This window comes from Vipera ursinii, assembly GCF_947247035.1.
Source record: "Vipera ursinii genome assembly, chromosome: 1".
NCBI lineage: Eukaryota > Metazoa > Chordata > Lepidosauria > Squamata > Viperidae > Vipera > Vipera ursinii.
In genome coordinates this window covers 27,964,580-27,989,173 of record NC_139512.1, presented here as the reverse complement: position 1 = coordinate 27,989,173, position 24,594 = coordinate 27,964,580, and the positions used below count along the sequence as shown (strand labels likewise).

Here is a 24,594-nt window from a genome sequence, read left to right as displayed (position 1 = left end):
TCCTAGAGGAATGGTTAGAGATCTAGTCGATAAATGAATAAAAACAAATAACACTCTACACAATCAAAAGAATGGGTCATTTCATACCTGACTGAGTCCCACACACTTGTTCACATTTTCAGAAGTATAGATCATGTCACCATCTTCACAGAGGACCATAACAAATCCATCAAGAGCTTTTAAGTAAAAACAATTCAACTGTGTCTCCATTTCAGTTTCTGCCTCTAAGTCATCTAGAAGAATCAGTACAAATTGAATGCCTGCAACCTATCACTTTAAAAAACAATGTATCAACTGCCATAAAAGTGGACATAAAACTGAATGACAGTTTACTAAAAAAAAACCGACAGATCTTATATGTACTCTTTAATATATTTTGTCCTGTTATAGATTGTATTTTAGGTTTTTGTTATTTGTTTTCTGTAACATAAGATAATACTAATAGTAGTGTTATAGCTAGGGAAGTTGAATCATGTCCACTTTTGTTTTTAAATGTATATTTAATAAAATTTTCTAAAAAAAAAGTGGACATAAAAATTTTCACCCATCTGCAAGAATAATGCTTACCTGCATCAAGCAGCTTTCTCATACGCAGGTAGCTGATTGTAAGCCTCATAACAGAGGCTTTATCAAGATGTGCGCTCACATGATGGGGAAGAGGCAACTGGTGAGCAAGTTCATAGAACACTTCTGATTCCTTACTCCTCCGACATCTGGCTGCATCTCTAGACTTCTCTTTTCTACGTTCTGAGCTAATCCTAGAAAAATAAACACAATATCCAAATCCATATACGCGGCTGAAAAATATCATGTATTGGCTGGCTGAAAATAAACTCTTAGACTATTTAATCAAGACTCACAAACAAATGCATGTTTTTGTATCTATTTATCATGCCCTTACAATCCACAAAAAAGTATGGTATAGATTATCAAATCTATCAATAGTTTACAATTTAAAAATATTTAACACCTGAAATATTAAAACCAGCAACAAAAACCTTGTTTTGAAATGTGCATTTTAGAACCCTTTTTAAAAAGCCAAGATCCAATAGTTCATTGTAACAGGAAGTGAGTCTTATCAGATTGCTTCAGTGAGCAGGATGATCCAAACCACACAGAATTTTAAAGATAATAACCAATAGTTCCCATACTAATTAAAGTTTCTAAATACAGTCCCTTGTCGAGACCTTTTTTGTAGTCAAATCTTAAGGTTATTAGTAGCACTCATAGTGTCATTTTCTTTCAGAAAGTGGAAAGAGTTGGCCTATAAAAACCTTAAGTGATATAAAGGGTCTTGGCTATAGTTTTAATCTAGGAAATTACAGCATGATCAAGTTCAAAGCATCCATAAATCATGCACCAACTCCTTTTGGAAAAACATAATCATCTAGCATATACCCTGGAATTGTAAATCACTACAGTAAGCACCTATACCAATGATGGCAAACATTTTAGAGACCGAGTGCCCAAACTGCAACCCAAAACCCACTTATGTATCGTCGGGTGCCGGGTGGGCGTGGCCCATTGGGTGGGCATGGCTGTGGTGGTAACGGCAGACTGGGTGGGACTAAAAAGTTCAATCAATCAATTCCAACTTTGCGAGATCTTTTTTTTCCCCGCAAGAAGTTGAAATTGATTGATTGAACCTTTTTTTTCCACATGGCGACAGAGGCCTAAAGCGAAAAAAAATTAGAAAAACCAGCTGAAGGCCTAGGACTGGGGCGACGGCGCGCGTGCCCACAGAGAGGGTTCTGCATGCCACCTGTGGCACCTGGTTCGTCACCACAGACCTATACCCTTTCTGAAATTATTTTTTTGTATAAATATTTTATTAGAATTTTTTAACATAACATAAATCATTCAGTAATTTGTTAACAGAATGTTGTCTGGGTAACATTTATAAGACAGTCCATAACAATTAATTTCTATGATCTATATTCCATATGTTAATTTCATTTGATTTCCCCTTTCCCCAAAGTATCTTTCTTTGCAAAACATTAGATTAAGACAATTCTCATTATTTTAATTAACAACAGTTACGTATATAGTTTCAGTAATCCTATTTGTCATTTTAGTTGCCTTCTTATAAATCCTGTTACCGTGTTTATTTCAGCTTACGGTATTTCTCTCCCCAAATTCTAAATATTCTTACAAGTGACAATCTTTTCAACATTTAACTATATTTACATTGGTAGATTTAATTCTGTTTTTTCCATACAGACCCTCTTATTCTTTTACATTTCTTAATCAATAAATAAAAAAGTAGAAAGAGAAAAGAAAAGAGAGACAAACAAGAAGAAAAAGAAGAAAGAAAAGGGAGACAAGAAAAAGAGACAACAGCACTGAGATACAAAAAATAACATATACGGTAACTTAAAATATGTATCCCTCCTAATTTAATATATTTATTCCCTCAATTTCTTATTCTTTTTGACCATTTCTTATTCTTTTAGCTAAGAATGTATTTAATCTGTGTTAAACTTTAAGCATTCCATTCCATTCATTCCATTCCATTCAATAGTTCTAATCATCTAATCCTTTAACTCTCATTCAAAACACATTTTTATGCTTTTCTTATCGTCACATTTAAATAACTAAAACATTTGCTTTTGTTTAAATCATTTCAACTTTTTTCAGAAGGAAAAAACATATTATATTAGTTAAGGAAAAAAATTCATCCCTCTAAGAGTAGTACATTTCAAAGTTTTTCCATTTCTTTAGCCATATTCAAACAAATGTTTCTTTTTTAAGTATTCTTTCTGATAAACTCCATCTTCTTTTTTCTGAATTTCTATTTTTTTCTCTGGCCATTGCCTTTCTTAATCAATATGTTTTGCTGCATCATTTGTTTCCCTGTAAGAATTTTTTTCTCATTCTTTTCCTTATCTTCAAAGTTGCTTAGACGTGTTGAAATATTTCCCATTTGGATTAAATTATAAATTTTTATTTTATATGGTTCCATCTTCAAGTCTCTATTCTCAGAATTATATTTAGTCATCTCTACTGTATTTTCTTGGGAAACTTCTTGGAGTGAAATTAAATTGGAAATAAGTTGATTCATGCTCTCAAAGTTATTCTGGATTTCTATTAGTTTAAAATCACTGTCCTTTGAAATTGTCTCTTATCATATCTTTCCTTTTGTGAAGTATTCATTGCTTCAACTTTGTTACTCTCACTTTGTTTACACAGCTGCATTTTCTAAAAACTTTGAGGGTCAGAGAAAAAAAATCCTCATTCACCAGCAGGTGTCCGCATTTGCTCATTTTTCAGGTCTTTCTAGTCTTTTTCTTTCTCAATCTAAAGAGTAAATTTCACCGCTAACCAAAAGGAAGGGAGCAGAGTCCCCCTCCCCCTTTCCTTCTTTGGAAATCTCTTATTTTGGGGACTTTCTTCTTCAGGAAAATAGGTAGGATAGAGAAAATCAATATTGTTACCCATATTCAAGCATGCTGTTTAAGATCCGCTTAGTTTAAAAATTTATGGCTTCCGTTTTTTTTCAACTATGGGTGGACTTGGAGTTAGCCAGCCTTTTCTTCTGTTGGTTTCTGGGAGGCTTCTCCTGGACTGTTCAGAGAGACCGCCATCTCTCCTAAGTCCCTGGGATTTCCTTCCTTCATTCCACCCCTTCAGGGTGGGTTCTGCCCCTTAGGGTCCCCAACAAAAAGAAATTTCAGCCGAAGGATTTGGCATTCCAAATCTTCTAACCGCTCCGCTGAAAAATAGCAACCGGAAGCCCTGAATTTAATTTTAAGTTATCCTTTATTCAATCACCATTTGCAGAGAAGAAAGTATATACATTATATACTCACATGACGTCTCTTAAAAAGTAATTGAATGCAAAAGTGAAGTTTACACAAATCTTGAATTACTCTCTATCAATAGTATATTATAACATCTATTACATATAACAATTCAAAATTCAGGCTAATAGTTTTCCTTCACATAAGTCCAATGTCTTTGAAAGGATCATATTAGTCAATTTTCTTTGATTTCTGAAGAAACTGTCAAACAATTATAAATATCCTCCTGAGTCTAGAGCCTGAAAGCAACTGGACCAGGAGAAACAAGCTCAGACAAAACCTCAAGAAGATAGAGTGCTGTTTGTAAACATTTTAAGTGAAATATTCATCTTAATGGCCACTGTAGGTAAGGTTACACTTCTTCTGAAGAAGATGGATTACAACAGAGACTCTACCTATAGTAGACAGAGGTTGTAAATAGTGGGATCTTCATGCAGCTTTGGCTGGTATGTCGGTTACAACCCTGTAGAATAGCTTTAGTGATCACCAAATAACTGGATTACTGCAACATACATTATATGGGATTGCCTTTGAAGAATTCTCAGAAGTTCCCAAACTCTTAATGGATAAATCCATTTTGGCACAGTTATCTTCATATTATGTAGGTTTCCAGAACCAATTCAAACCTCTGCTTATTACCTAGCAAGAACTATAGAATATAGTAACAGCTTTTATCACTCCAAAGTGACTGTACCTGTCCAGTTTAATCCTCAGAGAGGGTGTACTGAAGCTCCCATCTTCACATTAAGAGTGTGGACCAGAAGATGGGTCCTTTTAGAGTAATTCCCACACTATGAAATGTGTTGCCTCCAGAAATACATATAGACCCTAACCCTCTGACATTTTGTAAGGCATTTAAGACTATTCTTCTCCATCCACCTTTTGTCCAAGATCCTGAGCAGCAATCTAGGTCTTTTTTAAATCCTTATGTTCTTTTCTTGAATTCTTGTTTGTACACTGTGCAGAGTTTGAAAATTAGGGAGGCATATAAATATTGCAAAATAAAGAGCACAGCACAGCACAGCAACCAATGCAAAATACCAAAATCTCCTAGGGCTAGCACTTCATGTGTTGATATCTAAGCACTACCTCTTCATAAGAAGCACATACCATGCTGGAATTTGTTGGCCAATACCCAATTTCTACCTGCCAGCCTTATCAGGTATCAGATAGGAAACACAGCCAGATATGCTAATTCTAATTTATTGTAAAGGTATATTAACAGATTCTTGCAAGTCTGAAAATACAATTCTCTGCTGCCACCACATTTATAGCCTGATAACTTATGGAGTCTCTCCTGAGCCCCTTGATCCATCAATTATACAGCTGTGGGGTGTGCTCCCTCTTATCTGACCGTTCCCAGCCATCTCTTTGCCCAGCCTCCCCTTTTGAGCTATTTGCAATGTTCTCTATGTAGAATATTGCCTAGCTTTCTATTGGGTTTGAAACTAAATCAAATCATATACTAAGGGCATCCAACTCATAAACTATTATTTCAATTAAACATTGTGATCTGAGCCTAGGAACTGTGACATCTGTGTCATGGTGTCTGCCTTCTGGAATTACATCTCCCTGGAAATCTATATAGCTCCCAATCCAGCATAAGGACAAAATCATGCAAATTAACTTGAATAAACCAGATCAGAAGCATTCTGAGGTAAATCAAACTATTTTTAATTGTAGAAAAGTTTTAAAAAACTAAATCAGAATTGAATTGGTTTTAAATAAAAATACTATGATACTTCCCATTTATCCCCCCAAACCAGTCGAGGTTCACACAAAAGCCCTCAAACTTGACATCATTCAGCGGAGCATCTGGTTACTGCCCTTCTGACACAAATAAGTAATTATTGCAGCCATCTCCCCAACTTTCCTTCCCCTCTTTGTTCTCTCATCCCAGAAAAGACCCAGATGATCAAATCCTGTTCTTCAAATTTCCAAGCCTAGCTCAGTTCCATCCGAAATCTCAAGGGATTTGTGCTACTGTTTCATTCACAGCTACCCTACTGTTCCTACTTGCTATCTTTATATTCAGCATAAGCAGCGATCTCTGCTATCCTGCCAAACCCTCTTAGATCTTCTAAAAGCCAGCCCAGCTTCTCTGCACAGGTCCTGGAGCTAAATCATCACAAGCCAATGTGTTCCCCTCTGTTGCTTGAGTACAAATTAAGGCTGTCACAATGTTCTTTGGACTATGTCAGCTGCATATTTGTCTTTTCTTAGACCCTTCTACACTTGCCTCAAGTTTCATTTAAGTTGCCTTTCTTTTCTTGAGGTCCTTTTTATTTTCCCCCCCTTCTTTATAAATTCTTTTTTTTGCTTTTCAATTCAATTGGTATTTCTATTGATTCCTTCAATGATTCTTTTCCTTCTATTGCTTTGCCTCTTTTTAATTTCAATCACACTTAACAAGCTGAGTATTTTACTATCAGATTAACTCTGACCTCCAGGTCTTTTTCAAGAAATCTTTCAGGGCACTTCCACATGGCGCAGTTTCTGCTCTGTAATCCTTATTATGTGGTCCAGAATTTTTTTTTAAAAAAAAATGTAACTGTATGATAAAATCATCTAGAAAGGCCAAAAGAGGACTTACAACACAATTTATTACATTGCATTTGATGATGTACAGTATAAACCTTTATTTTACTTGCCAAGACTAAAGTTCACTAAGAAGAATAAAAGAATGGCTGGAATTTGAAAGTTTAAGAATGCAACATATTTAAGAAATGATTACTGATCATCTATATCCATTATATTCTTTCGAAGATTACCGGTATGTATACTTTCTATTACCTAACCCTAACCCTTAACCTACAGTTGTTGACAAGAAAGTTTACTTCATTATGTAAAGAGGGATTTTTTAAAGTCTTGAAGTCAACATTGTTAAGTCTTCAAGAGGCTGAAATAAATACCTTTTGCTGCTATTTTGTGTACTATTAATCCCAAGTCTAAGAAGATAAGAATACAGCAGACATGGAGACACTTACTAGAGATACTGATTTTATAGACTTTAGCTAAACTACAGCAAGGATTTATAGATGAATAGTGAATTAAGAGTCTGGTTAAAGCCACTACCAGTTGTTCAATAGAATTTGTCACCAAATAATCAATTTTTTTACTATATTTTTAAAATAAACATATTCAGGTATTTCTTTTTTTCAAGAAACCTATTCTGTTGATAAGTTTAACAACTAGACACTGACATAAATGTTTTAGATCGGAGTGCCCAACCCCTGGTCCGTGTACCAGTACCAGGCCGTGGCATGCCAGCAACCGGTCCACACAAAGCCCCATCCATGGGATGTAGGCAGCACACAAAACCATGCACCTTCCAGTCTGCGGAAAAAACACCTCTGCACGGAACCATCCCTGGTGCCCAAAAGGTTGGGGACCTCTGTTTTAGATATAATCACCAGGAAGTTAAAAAATATATTTTTCAGTGTTTCCATACGTAGGGCTAATTACTATGGTAGCTAGATATTTTAAAACACTCTTAAATACTTGTTTCATGTGTTGATGCATGTGCTTACAAAATGTGGGTTCTAAATGTGATAGTCTGTATAAATAAATAATATATAAATATTATAAACTATGTTGAAATCAACTTACACAGCATAGCATTTATGATTTTGAATCCAATATAAATTTATACTTGTGGCCTCCATCGACTTGTGGCCTTTCTGAATCTGTGAATTCAGAAAGCAAATAAAGTAACATGCAGTTGAAATGAAATGTTAAATGTTAATTTAACTAAAAATATTTTATCCATTTTTTAAAAAAAGAGTTTTAATCTATTTTAATATGTATTTTAAATATTTTCTGTTAACTATTGTAAAATTGATCTTAATCTCTGGAAGGAGTAGTCCACCACATTTCCAATATAGCTTCAAATACCTTTGGCATGTCCCATATATCCTAAAACCATTCTTCCATTGTCAGATCGAGATGAAAAACATTACAAACAATGCTATGGGAGAGTGAAAGAGTACTCAGAATTGTTACCATTAAGAGATGTGAGTGTGTGTGTTCACACACCACACTAAATCATAAATAATATAAACTTAGTATTTTCTGTGAACTCACCCACAAAGGTTTATAAATCATGATTTATGGCCTAAGTTGTATGAACCAATTTATTTAAACGTGGCTGAGCATTTTCAATTTTACTGAGAAGTGTGACCTGTGTGTGCAAGTGCAGAATCAACTCTTCTCAGGAAACACTATTTCAGGGTTGATCTGGTTATGAACTTACCTTTAAACTTCTGAGCAAGTTCTATCAACTGCCCAAAAAGGTCTAATAAAAGAAGGCTTGCATAGTTTTGTTCCAAGAATACTTCCTCTGTTTACTTGCTAGCTTCCCTTTTATTATACTGCAACCAGTGCTAACTCTTAGATGAATTATATTAAAGCCACAGGAGCTTTTAGGTACTGCCCAAAAGGCAGATTGTTTTTACAGGCAATTAAGTCCCCTTTCCCTTAGGAAAATGATCAAGACCAAAGGAAATACACAGAGAGAAAAAATACAAATGTAAGTTGTAAACTCTCCAAGTTTGAACAGGCTATTAAATGTCCTCTGTGTTTCTGGTAAGCAACTGTAGACATGCCAATTCTTCTTGACCTCTCAATGACTTTTGTTACTATAATATAATCCTTGGTATTTTGAGGGAATGGAAGCAAGCAAAGACACAGTGATTTCTTTTTCCCTTCAGAGTTCATTTCAAAAAATAAGCACGGGGGAGTTTCTGTACAACTGAAGGTACCAATACCCTGTCTTCATCTTCATAATTTTTAACAGAAAGCTGCCAGTCGAACAAATCAGGAAGGCTGGAGTGAAACAACAATAGTAATTCTCTCAATCTATCATTGGAGTCAGCCAATGTTGTGCAAGAATTGCATGGAAGTATAATACATTTTTTTAAGCACTACATTTGGGTCCATTAGATTCTAAATGCTCAAGGACTGAAAGGAGCATATCTCCTTGAACCAAACTGTCTTCACCCCTCTACCAAGAAAGATTCTGTTGGAAAAAAGGCAGATAATATTCTATATGGCAGCAACCTGTCTACAGAATATCTTTTTTATTGAACTTCTACTGCCACTGCCACTACTATGATTTTGACTTCAGTTTAAAACCACATCTGATCTTAACTTGAAAACTAAGAAGCATATAGTCCAATTACCATTTGGATGGGAGACCACTAAGAAATTCCAAGGTTGTAGCTTAGACTGGCAAGTTAAAACAAACACTTCTTTATGATAGACCATTTCCATAAGGTTGCTCAGAAAACTCAGTTACAGACATGTAATTGTAAGAGTCAAACTAAACAGATCAACTTACTTTTTTATATCTGTATTATATTTCAACAAATTGTTTTTCATGCGGATTACAAATTACCATGATAGTAGTATTTAGACTTGGCAACCATTTGTAGTGGTGGATAATGATATGCCTCTAGATGAGATGGGTGGCACACAAATCAAATCAAAACAATCAATCAATCAGTCCACACATATTTTCATGTAATTGTGGAGGCATCACTGTTGTTACAGTCTATTTTTTTTAAAAAAAATGACAATTTCATCAACATGATGGTAAATATAAGTCTGGTATTCTTCCCTAAAATCTACCAAAAACCCATGCAAGAACTTCATAGTAACATGAGAACTAGGCCAGTTCTTTTCTAAAATATTGTTTTTATTTAGGTTAGGTTTTATGGAAACAATCTAAGCACTCTATCCTAGGCTACAATTATTCATTTAATATATAGATAACCACAGAAAGATAGCGCAACAGTTTTCATGCAAAATGAGGAAACAGATTTTTCCTGTGAAGATTATTTGTAAATTAATTGTATTACTTCTTCCCCATAGTTCCAAAAAAACTATTTCAATACCGTAATTCAGCACTTGCCTATTCTCTCTTATGTATAGTTTCTTCCAGATAACCATCTACATCCATCTAAAAGTTTGGATTTAAAAGAATAAATACATAATATTTATATTTCTCTCTGAACCCAGAAATTACTACTGATTTTCAGCTGACAAAGGCAAAAAGGCACCAAATTCAGGCTTCTTAAAGTAGGCATGCTGTTTGTATTACAGTATATTATCCAACTTCTTGCAACCAGAGACTCATACTCACTGTAATTGAAGACTATAACAAGTATTCTATTCAAACTATATATTAGTTTGACTTCCAACTAATTCACCCATGAATAAAAGTAATAATGTTGTCCTTTGTAATATTAACTGTATCAAGTTAGCATCAAATAGGTTCTTTACCTCTTCTTTCTATTCAAAGCTTGTCCCAGCTCGACCAAACAGAACAGAATTAAATTGTTACAGCTATATGGCTTTACATCCCCACAAATTTGCTACCACTTTCATTTTTGATCATGACCTTCCAAAGTGTAGTTATTCACATTTAAAGTCCCCAACACACAACAATACTAGAAAACCTGAGTCTCCAAATGTTGTGATTATTATTTATTAAATTTACTCCAGCAACTTTGTGAAGTTGAAAATCATTTGAATTGTTTCAAATCTGAAACTTCTTTTAGGCTAACATGAACATTTTAGTTGTGTTTTGTAGAACACTTCCCAAATCTTGAAAACAAACCTTTTTTGCACTTGAAAACAGTAGTTTCACAGTTGAGATGGGGAGGAAGGGTTAGTTTGAATTTAAACAAAGTTACCTACACATTTTGCAACAATTAAACATGTTAAGAACTGCCTAACAATCCCCATAAAATTACTTAATTCCTGTGGATTTGCACAAATAAATATAAAAAAAGAAAGCAGAACTGAATGTGATAGTATACTCATCGTTCTGTCATACCAGAGATAAAGTTGGGCATTTTGTAATTCATTTCTGAGAACAGTTATAAGCTGAAAAAACGGGAAGGGAACGTCCAAAGTTTCTGCAGAAAAAGAAATCTAGTTCAAATTTAAGAGTTTCGAAGTTGTATGATGTTTGTTTTACTGATGAATGTTTTTAAAAATACCCGAGAAGCAGATATTTGAAGGCTGGTTCCAAGATAGGAAATAAGAGAAGGGAGAGGCTTAATTTGCAAAATAAGGAAGAAGGCATCCTTGTTCTTTCCTTCAGCCCCCCATGTGGCCAGTGCTGCATGGCAGACTTCCTGCTGTGAAGCAAACAGAGAGGAAGTGGCCAGAAGTTAGTTCCACAATGCTCAATCCTGACTTTGAGAGATGCAATGGCCATCTCTGATGACCTGATTGTAAAAAGGACTTGATCTGCTTAATGCCTAATCTGGGGGGAGGAGAGAAAGCATATCTTATCTTATTTCATTATCTTATGAAGAAGCCACTGATGACAAAAAAAAACCTGTAAAGTACTGCAAGCAAGAATACACTAACAGCACTGTGAGAATGAAGAAGCATTTAATGTTTCACAGAACTTGTTTTGGAAAATTACAAACCAGAAAATCAAAAGCAAATCAAAAGGAGGAAGCAAAGTGACGAAGCTCAGTAGAGAAACCTACCTCTAGAAACCTAGTTTATACCATTTTCTACTAAATTTGTAATTTTTAAAAATATCTTCCTGCCTTCACAAAGAAATGGCCAGAGGCACCCTAAGTTACTTTCAAAAATAGTAAAAGCAAATGAGAAAATACATTCCAATGCAAATATTTCCCCAAACATCAAACTTTTTATTTCAATTTATTTAGCTGCCCATCTAACATGCAAGTGATTCTGGGCAGCATACCACACTTAATTTAAAAACCAATAAATGCATAAAAACAGTCACGTTTTTTAAAAAAAACCTATAAAAATATACTATCCAAAACAGCAAAAAATTGACTATGATTAATTTAATCATATATTAAATTATTCTATCTGTAATTTGTTTTAGTTGTCATTTTAAATTACTACTATATAGTAAATCATACAGCAGATCCCCATGGATCTATTGTATGATGGCAGACATTTTGTAAAAATGCCCACAAAATATTCTTAAAATTTCAGATATATCAGGAATGTAAAAATAAAAATGACTAGGAGATTCTTCCATTAGTTTGCATATCTCAATTCTAGTTTTAAAAAAAAGTGTGATTAAAGTCTTCTAGAAACCCATCCAGAAGATTAACACCAAATATATGAATGCAAGTATAGCTGTTGGAAGCCAAATATTTGCACAAACTTGCAGCAAGTGAAATATAAACCCACAGAACTGGCAAAAAATTTACTAAATCACCTGCACACTTACTCTCTGATGTATTCTCCTTGAAATTATCATTTACAGACTAATGTACTGACTCTTAAATCTATCACAATCTTCTAAAGGCAAAAATTAAGGCAGTATTTTGCAGAAAGGGATGTAGAGGGAGTGACTAAGAATTAGTACTTAGAACTGTTGAATATACTTGGGCAGCTATTTGATAAGTGAGTAAGTAAGCTCGCCATTTTCCAAAATTATCAGCAACATATTAGTATGAAGAGCTTGGAAACCTTTGTTTTGAACTACAATGTAGTTTATTTCATTTTGACGTAGTATGTTGTACATGCTTGACCATTATATTTGTAAACGATAAATTTATACATTTGAGTAAAGCATCAATCCAACAACTTATTCTATAAACTGTGGTTGAAATAAACAAGATCCAATAATTGAAAATATGGGAAAAGTGGTAAAAACAAAGGCATATGCAAATATCCAGACTCCTAAACTAAATCAACCCTGACTGTTCTTTGGAAGGGTAGATAGTGAAGCTGAAGCTCAAATACTTTAGCCACCAAAAGAGAAGAGAGAGGACTCACTGGAAAGACCTTGATGTTGGGAAAGATAGTATGAATTTGGGCAAACTCTGGGAGTCATTTAATATTCAGTCACACAATACCCAACTGGAAAGCCACTAAATAGAGTATGAATCACCTCTTCTCTTGTGTTCTTTAATAGTTTCAGAGAAATATTTATAATGCCAGAAATAAAACATAGCTTAAAACTGAAGTAACTCAATTACTATTACTATTATTTGCTTGTCAAGGTTTACTTTTACTTTGTTAAATATTAATGTAAACATACATTAAGCAAATTACACTCTGGAAGCCTTCCAAAATTTTATTTAAAAAAATTGAATTCAAAATTCTTCACATTTGGATTTTAAACAGGCTATTCCACACTCATTGGATATGTTCCACATTTATGCATAAAATATTATCCATTATTCTTTCACTCCACACACACACACATACACACACACACAGACACAAAAATCAATGTCCAATGGAAAGAAGACAGATGTGCCAGAACATTGAAAGCAGTCAATCTGCAGTGTCTTCTTTAATTTTTCTAAAAAGTTTAAATAGGCACATGTTTAAAAGTTTAAACTTCCATTATTGTTATTCTGAGTAGATTTATAAATCTGAGGGGTTTTTTTAATCCTAACACTATACCAGAATCAAATAAATCATGGTTTATAGAATAAACCAATGAGAGTTGAGACATACCACGTATAAATAAAAATCAAATTGACTACTGTGGATTTGTGGCTGTATGAATCCTACATTTAGGTTTGGATCCTACAAACATTTGTTCCAAAACAGCCTCACTGAGGTCAGCCACAGGGACAAAGTGATCTTATGATAATGAAAGTTGAATAACAAGTTTCAATTATTGTAGGCAAATGCATTCTTCATAGTTACTTCACAGTACTGCTGGAGAATGCTTCAAAACAAATAGTTCAGACAACCAGCCAACTGGCTAATACAAAAAGGCTTTCTTACTTTCATAAAATCAAGCGGTCTTGAGAGTAGTATTATCTGGACTGAGTTTGATCCTGTGACTCCCGAGGAGTTGGACAGGATTATGGGGAGGCTGAGCTCTACCACCTGTTTATTGGACCCGTGCCCCTCCTGGCTGGTTTATTCAGCTCGGGAGGAGACACGAGGCTGTTTCCAGGCAGTGATATCTGCTTCTTTGAGTGAGGGTGTCTTCCCTTCTCAAAAAGCCTGCCCTGGACCCAGCTATTTTGAATAACTATCGTCCGGTCTCCAACCTTCGCTTTTTGGCGAAGGTTGTTGAGAGTGTGGTAGCACATCAGCTTCCTCTGTTCCTGGAGGAAACTGATTATCTTGACCCGTACCAATCGGGCTTCAGGCCCGGGTACAGCACGGAGATGGCGTTGGTTGCGCTGATGAATGATCTCTGGCGGGCTCAGGACAGGGGTTGCTCCTCTGTCCTAGTCCTATTAGATCTCTCAGCGGCTTTTGATACCATCGACCATGGTATCTTGCTGCAACGTCTCAGGGGGTTGGGGGTGGGGGGCACTGTTTTACAGTGGTTCTCCTCCTACCTCCTGGGCCGTTCGCAGTCGGTGTTGACGGGAAAGCAGAGGTCCACCCCGAGGCCTCTCGTTTGTGGAGTTCCTCAGGGGTCGGTCCTCTCTCCCCTCCTGTTCAACATCTATATGAAGCTGCTGGGCGAGATCATTCGTGGTTTCGGTGTGGGGTATCATGATGATACATACCCAACTTTTTCTTTCCACCCCGAACCAACTCAGTGATGCCCTCAATGTGATGTCCCATTGCCGGGAGGCGGTTCGAGTTTAGAAGGGGAGAAACAGGCTCTGACTCAATACCGCCAAGACTGAGTGGCTGTGCGTACTGGCATCTCGAGTGAACCATTCTTCTCCATCTTTAATGATGGGGGGTGAGGTGTTACCCCCCGTCGACAGGGCTCGCAACTTGGGCGTCCTCCTGGATTCACGGCTCAGTTTGGAAGATCATATAGGAGCCATGACCAGGGGGGCTTTTGCCCAGGTTCACCTGATGCGCCAGTTGCGGACCTATCTGGGATGCCCTGCGTATAGTCACTCATGCGCTCGTGACCTCCTGGTTAGACTACTGCAATGCTCTCTACATGGGGCTGCCCTTGAGGACCACTCGGAGGCTTCAGCTGGTGCAGAATGCAGCTGCGCAAGTAGTAATGGGAGTTTCCAGATAGTCTCATGTAACACCTCTCCTCCGCGAGCTGCATTGGCTTCCAGTTGCCCTCCGGGTGAGATTCAAGGTGCTGGTGATGACCTATAAAGCCCTAAATGACATGGGTCCGGATTACCTTAGGGAGCACCTGCTGCCAGCATCAGCTTCCCATCGTCCTGTGCGTGCCCATAGGGAGGGCCTCCTTAGGGTTCCGCCAGTTAGAGATTGCCGGCGGGTGATCCCCAGGGGGAGGGCGTTCTCTGTGAGTGCGCCTGCCCTTTGGAACGAACTGCCAATGGAGCTTCGGACTGCCCCCGACCCTCACTCGTTTTGCCAAGATTTAAAAACTTGGTTGTTTGAATTGTCTGGCCTGGACTGAGGGTTTTTAAATTATATTATTTAAATTAAATTAAATTAAATTAAATTTAAATTTTTAATGTTATCTTAATTGTGGGTTGTATTAATTTTATTTTATTTTATTCTCTCTTTGTATTGTTTTTGACTTGCCCTGTGAACCGCCCTGAGTCCTTCGGGAATAGGGCGGTATATAAATTCAACTAATAAATAAAATAAATAACTAAAAGTAGCAAATACCTTTTGCAATCAATTATTTTTTTCTGTAGTCCAAAGGAGTTTATGCTATAAATCTAGCACAACAAAATTATATGATTTTCCCAAAAGCCTGTCCTGTAAAAAAGAAAGTGCTATTTAAAACATATTTCTAGTTCATTTCCTCACATCCAAATTGGTATCCAAATTTATAGAACTGCTAGGTCCATAGAAGTGAAGGTACCACATAGGTCATCTAGTAGTTGAACCCTCTGTTCAGTGCAGTTTCCACTAGCATAGAGAAAAGTCTAGTCTGGTTGATTATAGGCCAAACAGTGTCCTTTGGGAGAAACACGAAATCCAATTGATTTCCAATTGGAAGTTCTAGAGATTTATCAATAACTACATCTAGTGTTTCTTTCAAGTCTTGGCCTCAGTATGGACAGCAAGATAGGAACAATTTATCAATTTAGTAATCCCCAAGTGTCCAGGATGTACAGGATGCCTCCTTGTTCAGTTGACCAGATTTTACACAGTGAAACTTTACTGAGCTATATATGACATCTTCCAGGAAATGCTGTTTTACAACCCTTAGAGGCCTGATATGATAAACTTATCTAAATGCAGTTCCAAATGACATGTCCATTGTGGCAATTATATGAGATCAGATTTAGTTTTTGTAGTCTAACAGTGTGTGCAAGACTTTTGTGATGGTATGTTCTACCACAATGGCTAATTCAGCTAGTCATGGATAAATAAATAAATGGCTCCAGTGAATTATGAACATGTTGTTACATAAATATATTATTGAATAATATGTTGTTAAAGAGTCAATGATGTGAACACCTGAAAGTGGTTCTTAGAATAATGTCATAACTATATCCTTAGTTGGTAGATAGAATTTTATCATAAGTATATTCAATGGGAAATATATTTTTTCCTCTTGGGCAATGTGATGAAGAGAGTGCAAGTAATCCAACTGCAAAGATTCTTAGAAAAAACGTTTTCTAGATCCATTTCTATGTGGGCTTCTGCCTTGCTATGGACAGAATTATTTTGTCAACATAGTAAGTCAAGACACCATGTGACTGGATCCGATTTGATTTTTTTTCAGCATTCATTAAGTGAACACTGCTGTTCTTAAGTAACCGAATTAACGTTGGAAATAGGTAAAAAATGGTGGCCATGGGGTGCTGCAAATGTCCACAAAGACAAGTGCCCAAATGTGATCATGTGACTGCAAGAATGCAGTATTGCAGGCTAATTCTGCTGACTACCAACTGCCAGCAGTTCGATTCTCACCAGCTCAAGGTTGACTCAGAATTGCATCCTTCTGAGGTCAGTAAAATGAAGAACCAGATTGTTGGGGGCAATATGCTGACACTGTAAACCACTTAGAAGGGCTGTAAAGCACTGTGAAATGGTACATAAGTCTAAGTCAGGCATATGAAACTGCCGGCCAGAGGGCCGGATGCATCACAATGAAACCACGCCCTCCCCATTGCCGGCAACGGGGGGGGGGGGGGAAGTTGTGATACATCACGAGACGTTGCGAGTTTGACATGCCTGGTCTAAGTGCTATTCCTATTGCTATTACAACTTCAAAATTGGGTAGTAGGGTTTGTCGTAATTTCAAATAGTTGCTAAGTAAGTTATGGACTATCTGTAGTTTGGCACCTTAGTAACCTTGATTTATTTATATTTATTTACTTTACTAAATTTAAACAAGTCAGGACAACTAACAAATTAAATACTTTGTCTTCCCTCAAATTACCTTCTTGCCTCCTGGTCAGCTGTTTAATATCTGCCTGAAGTTCTGTTATGCTGAAGACATCCAGCAGTATTTTTTTACAATATTGTAATCAAGAGAGGCCAATCTAAACTAATACTTAACACTTAAATAATGTAATTGCTGCTTTAGGTAAATAAGCTGAATTTGAAAAGATGGCCATAGCATAAGTAGTTCTTCAATTCAAATAGTATAGGAATTGCTCATTCTGAATAAGGTTGCATTGGAAGAATGAGCTTGCAGTACAGGGACACTTCCAGATTTATCACAATTATAAGGTTTTATGACATCTACTGAAACAATCGTCCACTATCATTTAGAGTTTATGTGAACTGTCCTATTTCTGGAAAGGATATCTTCAACACACTGAAGGTCAAAAATGTATCATACAAGTTCACATTTTTGATGTATTCTTAGTATAAGTTTTTGGGTTCGCAATCATGGCCCAGTCTCACAACTAGTACAGATCAATTCAGTTGCTAGCATAACAGCATATCCAAAAAGCATTCTAATTTGACAGATATCAAAGTGAATATTCCTATTAGTTAACAAAAATCCTCAACAAAAGTTATACATTCTCACGCTCTAAAATGCATAACTGCAGAATACAGGACAGCAATGTATCACAATTCTTTTCTGTACATAAACAGCTAGCTCCTCTCAAGAACTAGGAGTGAGATCTTAGTAGAATTATTATTTTCACAAGTCACATTTGTAACCAAAACCTAAAAATGTTTAATGCATTATGAAACTGAATATAAGAACAAATGCGCAGTGCCTAAAAATGTATTTCAATTGGTGTACCATCTAGATCAGTGGCTCCTAAACTTTTCTATATCCCGTACCCCTAGAATGCTTCTGATATATTCTCACACCCCTTATAAAAGTTCGAAATAAGGGCAATGAATTATGCATATACACTATAATTTTGAAAACCCAAGTTTTTGCACCCCCTGGAATATCATCTCGCACCCCCAGTTGGGAATCTGTGATCTAGAGCTCAGAAAGAAAAATTTAAAACAAAACTTCATATCCAATCGGTATTCTAAAACAAAACAGAACACGCTTACCATTAAAGTTCATGCCTAAGGAAAAAAGGTATGCAACAAAAGCTCTGGATCACTTCAACTGGTAGATATTAAAAGAGTAATTTTATTTTTTAAATATACTCAAATTATTTAAATCTATTTTTCCGTTTAGAGATAATACTGAAGTGGATAATTTCCAGAGAGACATACATTTTAGAGTTTTCAGCAAAAATAAATATTTTTGTGCCCCTTTAAAGTTCAATTTATTATTAAAATAATCACTCATAGGAAATAACATATTTAATCTTGTTTTCCCCATGGACACAATCCAATTCATAGTTAGTCTCTAAATGGTTAACATAGTATTAATTAAGCACTTTCTAATTGTTTTTATGTATCTGTTTCAAAAGAAAGTCTTGATTACTCATTATTCAGCAAAAAGTATTGATAGACAGCTTGCATTCATATACATATTTATTACTATGTATTGATTAAGTTTCATTAATGTCATTAATTTCATTAATGGTGATGACCTATAAAGCCCTAAATGGCTTGGGTCTGGGATATCTGAGGGAACACCTGCTGCCGGCATCAAGCTCCCTTCGTCCAGTGCGCTCCCACAGGGAGGGTCTTCTCAGGGTGCCACCGTAAGAGATTGCCGACGGACGACACCCAGGGATAGGGCCTTCTCAGTGGGTGCGCCTGCCCTTTGGAACCAACTCCCAGTGGAGCTCAGGACTGCCCCCGACCTCCGTTCATTCCGCCGGGACCTGAAGACCTGGCTCTTTGAGCTCTCTGGCCCAGGCTGAGAATTTTAATTTTAATTTTAACTGGGGTTTTATTTGTTCAGGGACGGATATAATTTTTTAAATTGTTTTTAACTTTTGTATTTTTGTTTTTAATCACCCTGTAAACCGCCCTGAGTCCTTCAGGAAAGGGCGGTATATAAATGTAATAAAATAAATAAATAAATAAATAAATAAATTTTTTAAAAAATAATAGTAAAAATATAAAACAACCATGGTATGAATCAGCAACAGTACAGGACTCCAACAAATTGCATTTAATGCTCAATCAGTATTAAAATATCCACAATGGATTTAACAAAACATTTAAAACTCTTGAGACACGTAACAAAAAAATATTTATATACATACCTTCTCTATCCTAAATCTCCAAGACGTTACAACTCCAATATATAACTAAGGAGTGGTTTTACTTAATATTGGATTACTGAATAAACCACAAATGTCTGGATCCACATAACTAAATTAAAAACAAATGAATCACACTATGGCTTATGCACAATATGGTGAACAAAGTATCCATTTTTAATTCTTGTTCCAAATTAGCTAGCTATGGTTAGCAGAGTGTTATTATTATATCAAGTCCAATAAAAACATAAACTTGTGTTTAAATGGTTGATCTGAATATCATGCTCTAGTTAGAATGTCACTAATCTTTCACCTTCAAACAAATGTAAGACTGAGCTGGGCAGCACAGCTTGTTTTGAATTCAAAAAGTTCTATCACTATCCCTGTTTGTCTGTTACTGTAAATTCAAACAAAACAATAGGGGCCAACCTGCATTTTGCTATCCTATTCAAGAGAACTAAGCCTAAAGCAATTGTTTTGGAAAAAAAGGAGAGATAATTTTAACAGCTGCATAAAGTTTCCAGAAGTATATGCCTGTTTATTTCCATTCATTAAGGAAAACATGAAACTTAAGACACACTTGGTGTGGAGCATTATGGAAATTTTTACATTCCCAGGCAGGTAGAGTAGCAGAATGGTTTAAAGTCAGCTGGCAAGCCAGAATCCAACTTATCCATCTTTTCAATGGTTAATTCCTACACTCCAATGAAAAAAATATTAAATAGCATAAAGATTGGTGCAAACAAAAGCTAGTCTTGGGCAGAAAGCAAACAAGTATTTTGGAGTAAACCACTATTTAACCCACCGCCCCTGCTTATTAATATTATTAAACATTACTGTACATAGCTCCCTTCATCTTTGATTTTAATTTTTTTTATTTTTCAACCAAAAAAGACCTGGGCTAATGAAAGCAATGGGGCATTGTTTGAATCAGAATTAAACCGGGGGAGGGGAGGACCAAAACAGGTTTTATATAACTACAGGTACAATATGGTAAAATATGACCTCTGCAAAGCAGAAAGGAGCTTAAGATTCTTTCTAATTTTCCCTTTGGAAGGTAAAACTGCTATGAGGAAAGCAAACCTTTCTTGACTTCATGATTTTTAAAGAATCATGTTTCAGCTTCTCTGACAGGCAGCTTCTTTTACTAAGTTTAACAGAAGTATTCACACCAAATCATGAATCATTCCATCACATGTTGTTTCTTTGTAATTTAGAATTGATGTAAGTGAAATAGGGGGTGAAAGGAAAAACCTGTCATATTACCTATTAATCACACAGCTCTACAAAATTCTATTAAGTCTTTTGGAAGAGTTCCTGGGATATCAGGTGAGTAAAGAAATGATCAATACATAAAATATTTACAATGTAAAAATTTAAGAATCCAGATTTTATTCAAGTTCTGAAAGAAAGATTAAAGATAAAGACAAATCAATAATCTTTGCAAGTCACTTTCCCCAAACTCTGAAAAATGTAATATTGTAAATCATGAATGGTTAAAAAATCACATTTCAGGTGATGTAATAAGGTGGCTCAGTGGGTTAGGACGCTGAGCTTGTCGATCAGTGCCGCATAACAGAGTGAGCGCCTGTTACTCGTCCCAGCTTCTGCCAACCTAGCAGTTTGAAAGCATGTAAAAATGCAAGTAGAAAAATAGGGACCACTACGGTGGGAAGGTAACAGCGTTGCGTGCGCCTTTGGCGTCTAGTCATGCCGGCCACATGACCACGGAGACGTCCTCGGACAAGCGCTGGCTCTTCGGCTTTGAAACGGAGATGAGCACCGGCCCCTAGAGTTGGAAACAACTAGCATGCATGTGCAGGGGAACTTTTACCTTTACCTTTTTAATAAGGTCCACCTGTTTTCTATGCAAGGCCTATAAATGTATGAAGCAATTCAGTCCCCGTTGAAGAATTTTTAATTGCTTTATAACTTAGGGGTGGTGATAAGACTTATGGAAGCTGTTCACTAGTCCTACATATTTGGTTAAAAACTGCTAAGTATTCACATTAAGACTCAAGAGAAGGATTAACATATAAATTGATCCAAAGGGAAGTTGTATTATCTATACTGTTCCTCTTAGAGCAGGGAGACATTTTTGAAACTTAGTGGGATAATTATCTTTTTCATACAACTTAAATGTTTCTCAAGATCGAGACTGCCCTATTATTCCAAAAAAATGAGACTGATCCTAGAGATGGGGATATTCAAAACTTCATATTGTCACATCAGCTGTTGTGTACCTGCCCCAGCTACCAATAAAATATACTGTTTTGTCACAGCTATACAACTGTCCACCTGGTCAATTACTGAATATTAAATGGGAATGGAAGGAGTGTATATCACAACTGGTAGCAAAAAGCCTCAATTAGTCTTACCCACAGTGCAAATTATTCTTTATTGTGAACCAATAATGCCATTTTTCCACCTAACCATATCAAACCTTGGTGGAGCCTTGGTGGAGCAGTGGGCTAATGCCTCCTTAAGTAACACCAGCTGCCTGCAATTAGTGCAGGTTCGCATCCCACCAGGCTCAAGGTTGACTCAGCCTTCCATCCTTCCGAGGTAGGTAAAATGAGGACCCAGCTTGTTGGGGGCAATTAAGCTGACTTTGTAATAATGCCGCTTGGGGAGGCCCCGAAAGCCCTAATAAGCAGGCATATACATAGAATGAAGGCTACTGCTAAGCTTGTAAGCTGCCCTGAGTCTTCGGAGAAGGGCGGGATATACCGTAAATGGAATTAAAATAAAAATAAATTAAAAAGTAAAATAAATCAAGAAGCCCCATGATATTAAAACACTCTATTTTACCATAGTAGAGAGTGGTCATCCTATTGTTTACATATCCTGTATAAGCTATTTCAGTCATGATGTGATGAAAAGTTTATATTCTATGCACAATTACCATCAATGGTACTTTAAGTCAATATATGATGCATACTTTTACCAAATACAATGCATCCTCTATATCCATAAATAATGCATACCCAGAAACATTAGTAGGAATACTTTACATTAATAGCATTAATTCAGTTCAAAACTAGGATTCTCACAGATCACTAATATCTATCACTGCTGTGAGCATTTTGTTCATATTCAATAATACCAAATAAAAAGTAATTATATTTTAAACTGGTTTAATGAACGAAGTAGAAAAATGGCATTCTGATTGAGACAATTGATAAACTTAATCCTACATAAAAGGTTTGGAGTTAGTGAAATATAAAACAGACCATCTAAGGACCTGCAACTTCCAAAAACACATGAATACAAATCTTACCACAAACCAAAAAAAATATTGCTAATAATTTCACTGAAGTGTAACAACCATAGTTTGGCAAGAGTAGCTTGGAGGGAACTCAAGCTGAAATTATCTCAGAAAGATTCAGGTAGGAGAAGCACAATTTGGGTACTTAAAACAACTTGTTCCGACTTTGCAGGATAATAGATACAATGAATGCCCTTTTCAGTGTCATTTCACTAAAAAAAATCCTGGGCAATCTGTCCCAGCACTGAAAGAATCTGAAAATCTCCAAATTTAAAAGTACCACTGACCCCCCCCCCCACTTAAGAAATCCATCTCTATTATTAATAGTTATTCTACCTGACTTTCTATTTGATTTCTCTTATTGTCTGCCTACAAAGAATTTGAAAATGTACACAGGCAAAGTGCCGTTCTTTCCAAATCATAACCAACCAAGATAGAGCCATCCTTTTCATATTCATTTACAGTCAAGACACATTAACATAACTCTTGTGGAGGAGACTTCTAAAAACCAGACAATCATTAAAGCCATCACATTTCCTGACTCTTTTGAAATGCCAGATCTTTTTTGTTATGCCTTAATCTAAATAGGAACAAAAAAAATAAAAAAGTCAAATGCGGATATTCCGTGTCCTACATTAGTAACTATCTTGCAAAAAAGTTGCATATTTAGCAAGCTAAGAACATCTACTATCAAATCTTGCTCACTGCTTTCTCTTTCTCAGGTTCTCACATTCACATACACATACCCCCCCCAGCACAAAATGGCGACGTGGACAATTGGAGGGAGAAGAAATAAAAGAATGAAAACATCCTAAGAAAAAGGAGGGAGGGGGAAGGAGGGAGGGCATAAGAGGACATAAGAAAAAAAAAAGATGAATACAAATGTGAATGGACGGAAAGCTATTTACGGAAAATAGGAAGAAAAATGGTAGTTGAGAAGCAAAGAGGGGGGGGGGTATCGCTACGAACAAAAGATGGGCACGAAAAACAAGTATAAAGAGATAACAAATTCCTGGGAAAAGGTCCCCAAAGACAGATCTTCCAAATTCACTCTCCTCTAGAATCATCACGTCCACCGATTTAAAAACGGGGCACAAAATTTCGAGCGAGGCGATCAGGTTAAAACTGGGCAGAAGGCGGGAGTGTACCTAATTTGGCAAACCTCCAGACACACGGCGGACTACAATGTCCATAATCCCGCTCGGTGTGAGCCTGTCTGCGATCACACGGTGGGGAAAAGGCTGGGGTGAATATAATCGTTCCTAGGTTGACCGGGGTTTGCCCGTGAAGAGCGAGAGATTATAAAGATGGGGGAAAGGAAAAAGGTTCTTCTCCCTCGCATACAGACGCTCCGTCTTTCCTCAAACTCCACACACACAATTTTACATTGTTTAGAAAACGGAAGGCGGGGAGGAGAGCTCTGTTCTCCTCCTGGACCCTAACGAGGGCAGGCAGTCCCGATCCGGAAAAGGCTCCCAGGCCGCCACCGGCAGCGAAGGGCAAAAGATCATCTCCGTACCTTTTCTTCTCGCAGGGGCCATCCGTCGTCGGGCAAGGCTCCATGGCGACGGCGGAGGCCAGCCGTAACAGGCTCTCGCAGGACGGCGGGCTTCAGCGGCCTGCAAACGCCAAGGGAAGAAGCCAACGAGTTGCGGGAGGCGGGGAAAAGTCTCTCCGAGCGGATCAGAGGCGCTTCGCGAGCGAGCGAGCGGCCTCCCGACTGTGAAGCGGAGCGGGCTCTGAAGGGGGCGGCAGAGGGGGAAAAGAGGAAGGTCTGACAGGCGGAGCCGAAACCCGCCGGCCTCGGCCTCACCTTCTCCATCACCAGCGCGCTCTGCCCCAATGAGAAGCCTCCTGGCGGCCCGGCCCCCCTCACAACCCCTGCTTGGCTGAGCCCTCCGTGGGAAGGCGTGGCGCGTCTTCCGGCTTCACGTGTCAGGCAGTCTGCGGAAGCGAAAGAAGAGCCGGCCCGCGTCGGCGCTGCTTTTCGTCTTTGCTTAGTTCAGTGTTTCCCAACCTTAGGAACTTGAAGATGCGTGGACTTCAACTCCCAGAATTCCCC

General features: G+C 37.1%; 1 protein-coding gene across 2 annotated transcripts in view; it reads right to left on the bottom strand.

The window, feature by feature from the left end:
* HIF1A (hypoxia inducible factor 1 subunit alpha) overlaps window positions 1-24,259 on the bottom strand; it is a 56,818-nt gene extending 32,559 nt beyond the window's left edge. The window contains exons 1-4 of one of the 2 annotated variants that reach the window (XM_083370191.1): window positions 24,052-24,229; window positions 7,410-7,486; window positions 568-758; window positions 88-233 (exon numbers count right to left, since the gene is read on the bottom strand). In XM_083370191.1, coding sequence (XP_083226317.1) covers window positions 88-233; window positions 568-758; window positions 7,410-7,465 — 393 coding nt within the window. In that variant the 5' untranslated portion in view covers window positions 7,466-7,486; window positions 24,052-24,229. Of the gene's footprint in view, window positions 1-87; window positions 234-567; window positions 759-7,409; window positions 7,487-24,051 lie in introns of both variants that reach the window. The other variant, XM_083370190.1, reaches the window with a different exon arrangement.
* Window positions 24,260-24,594: the final 335 nt, after the last annotated feature.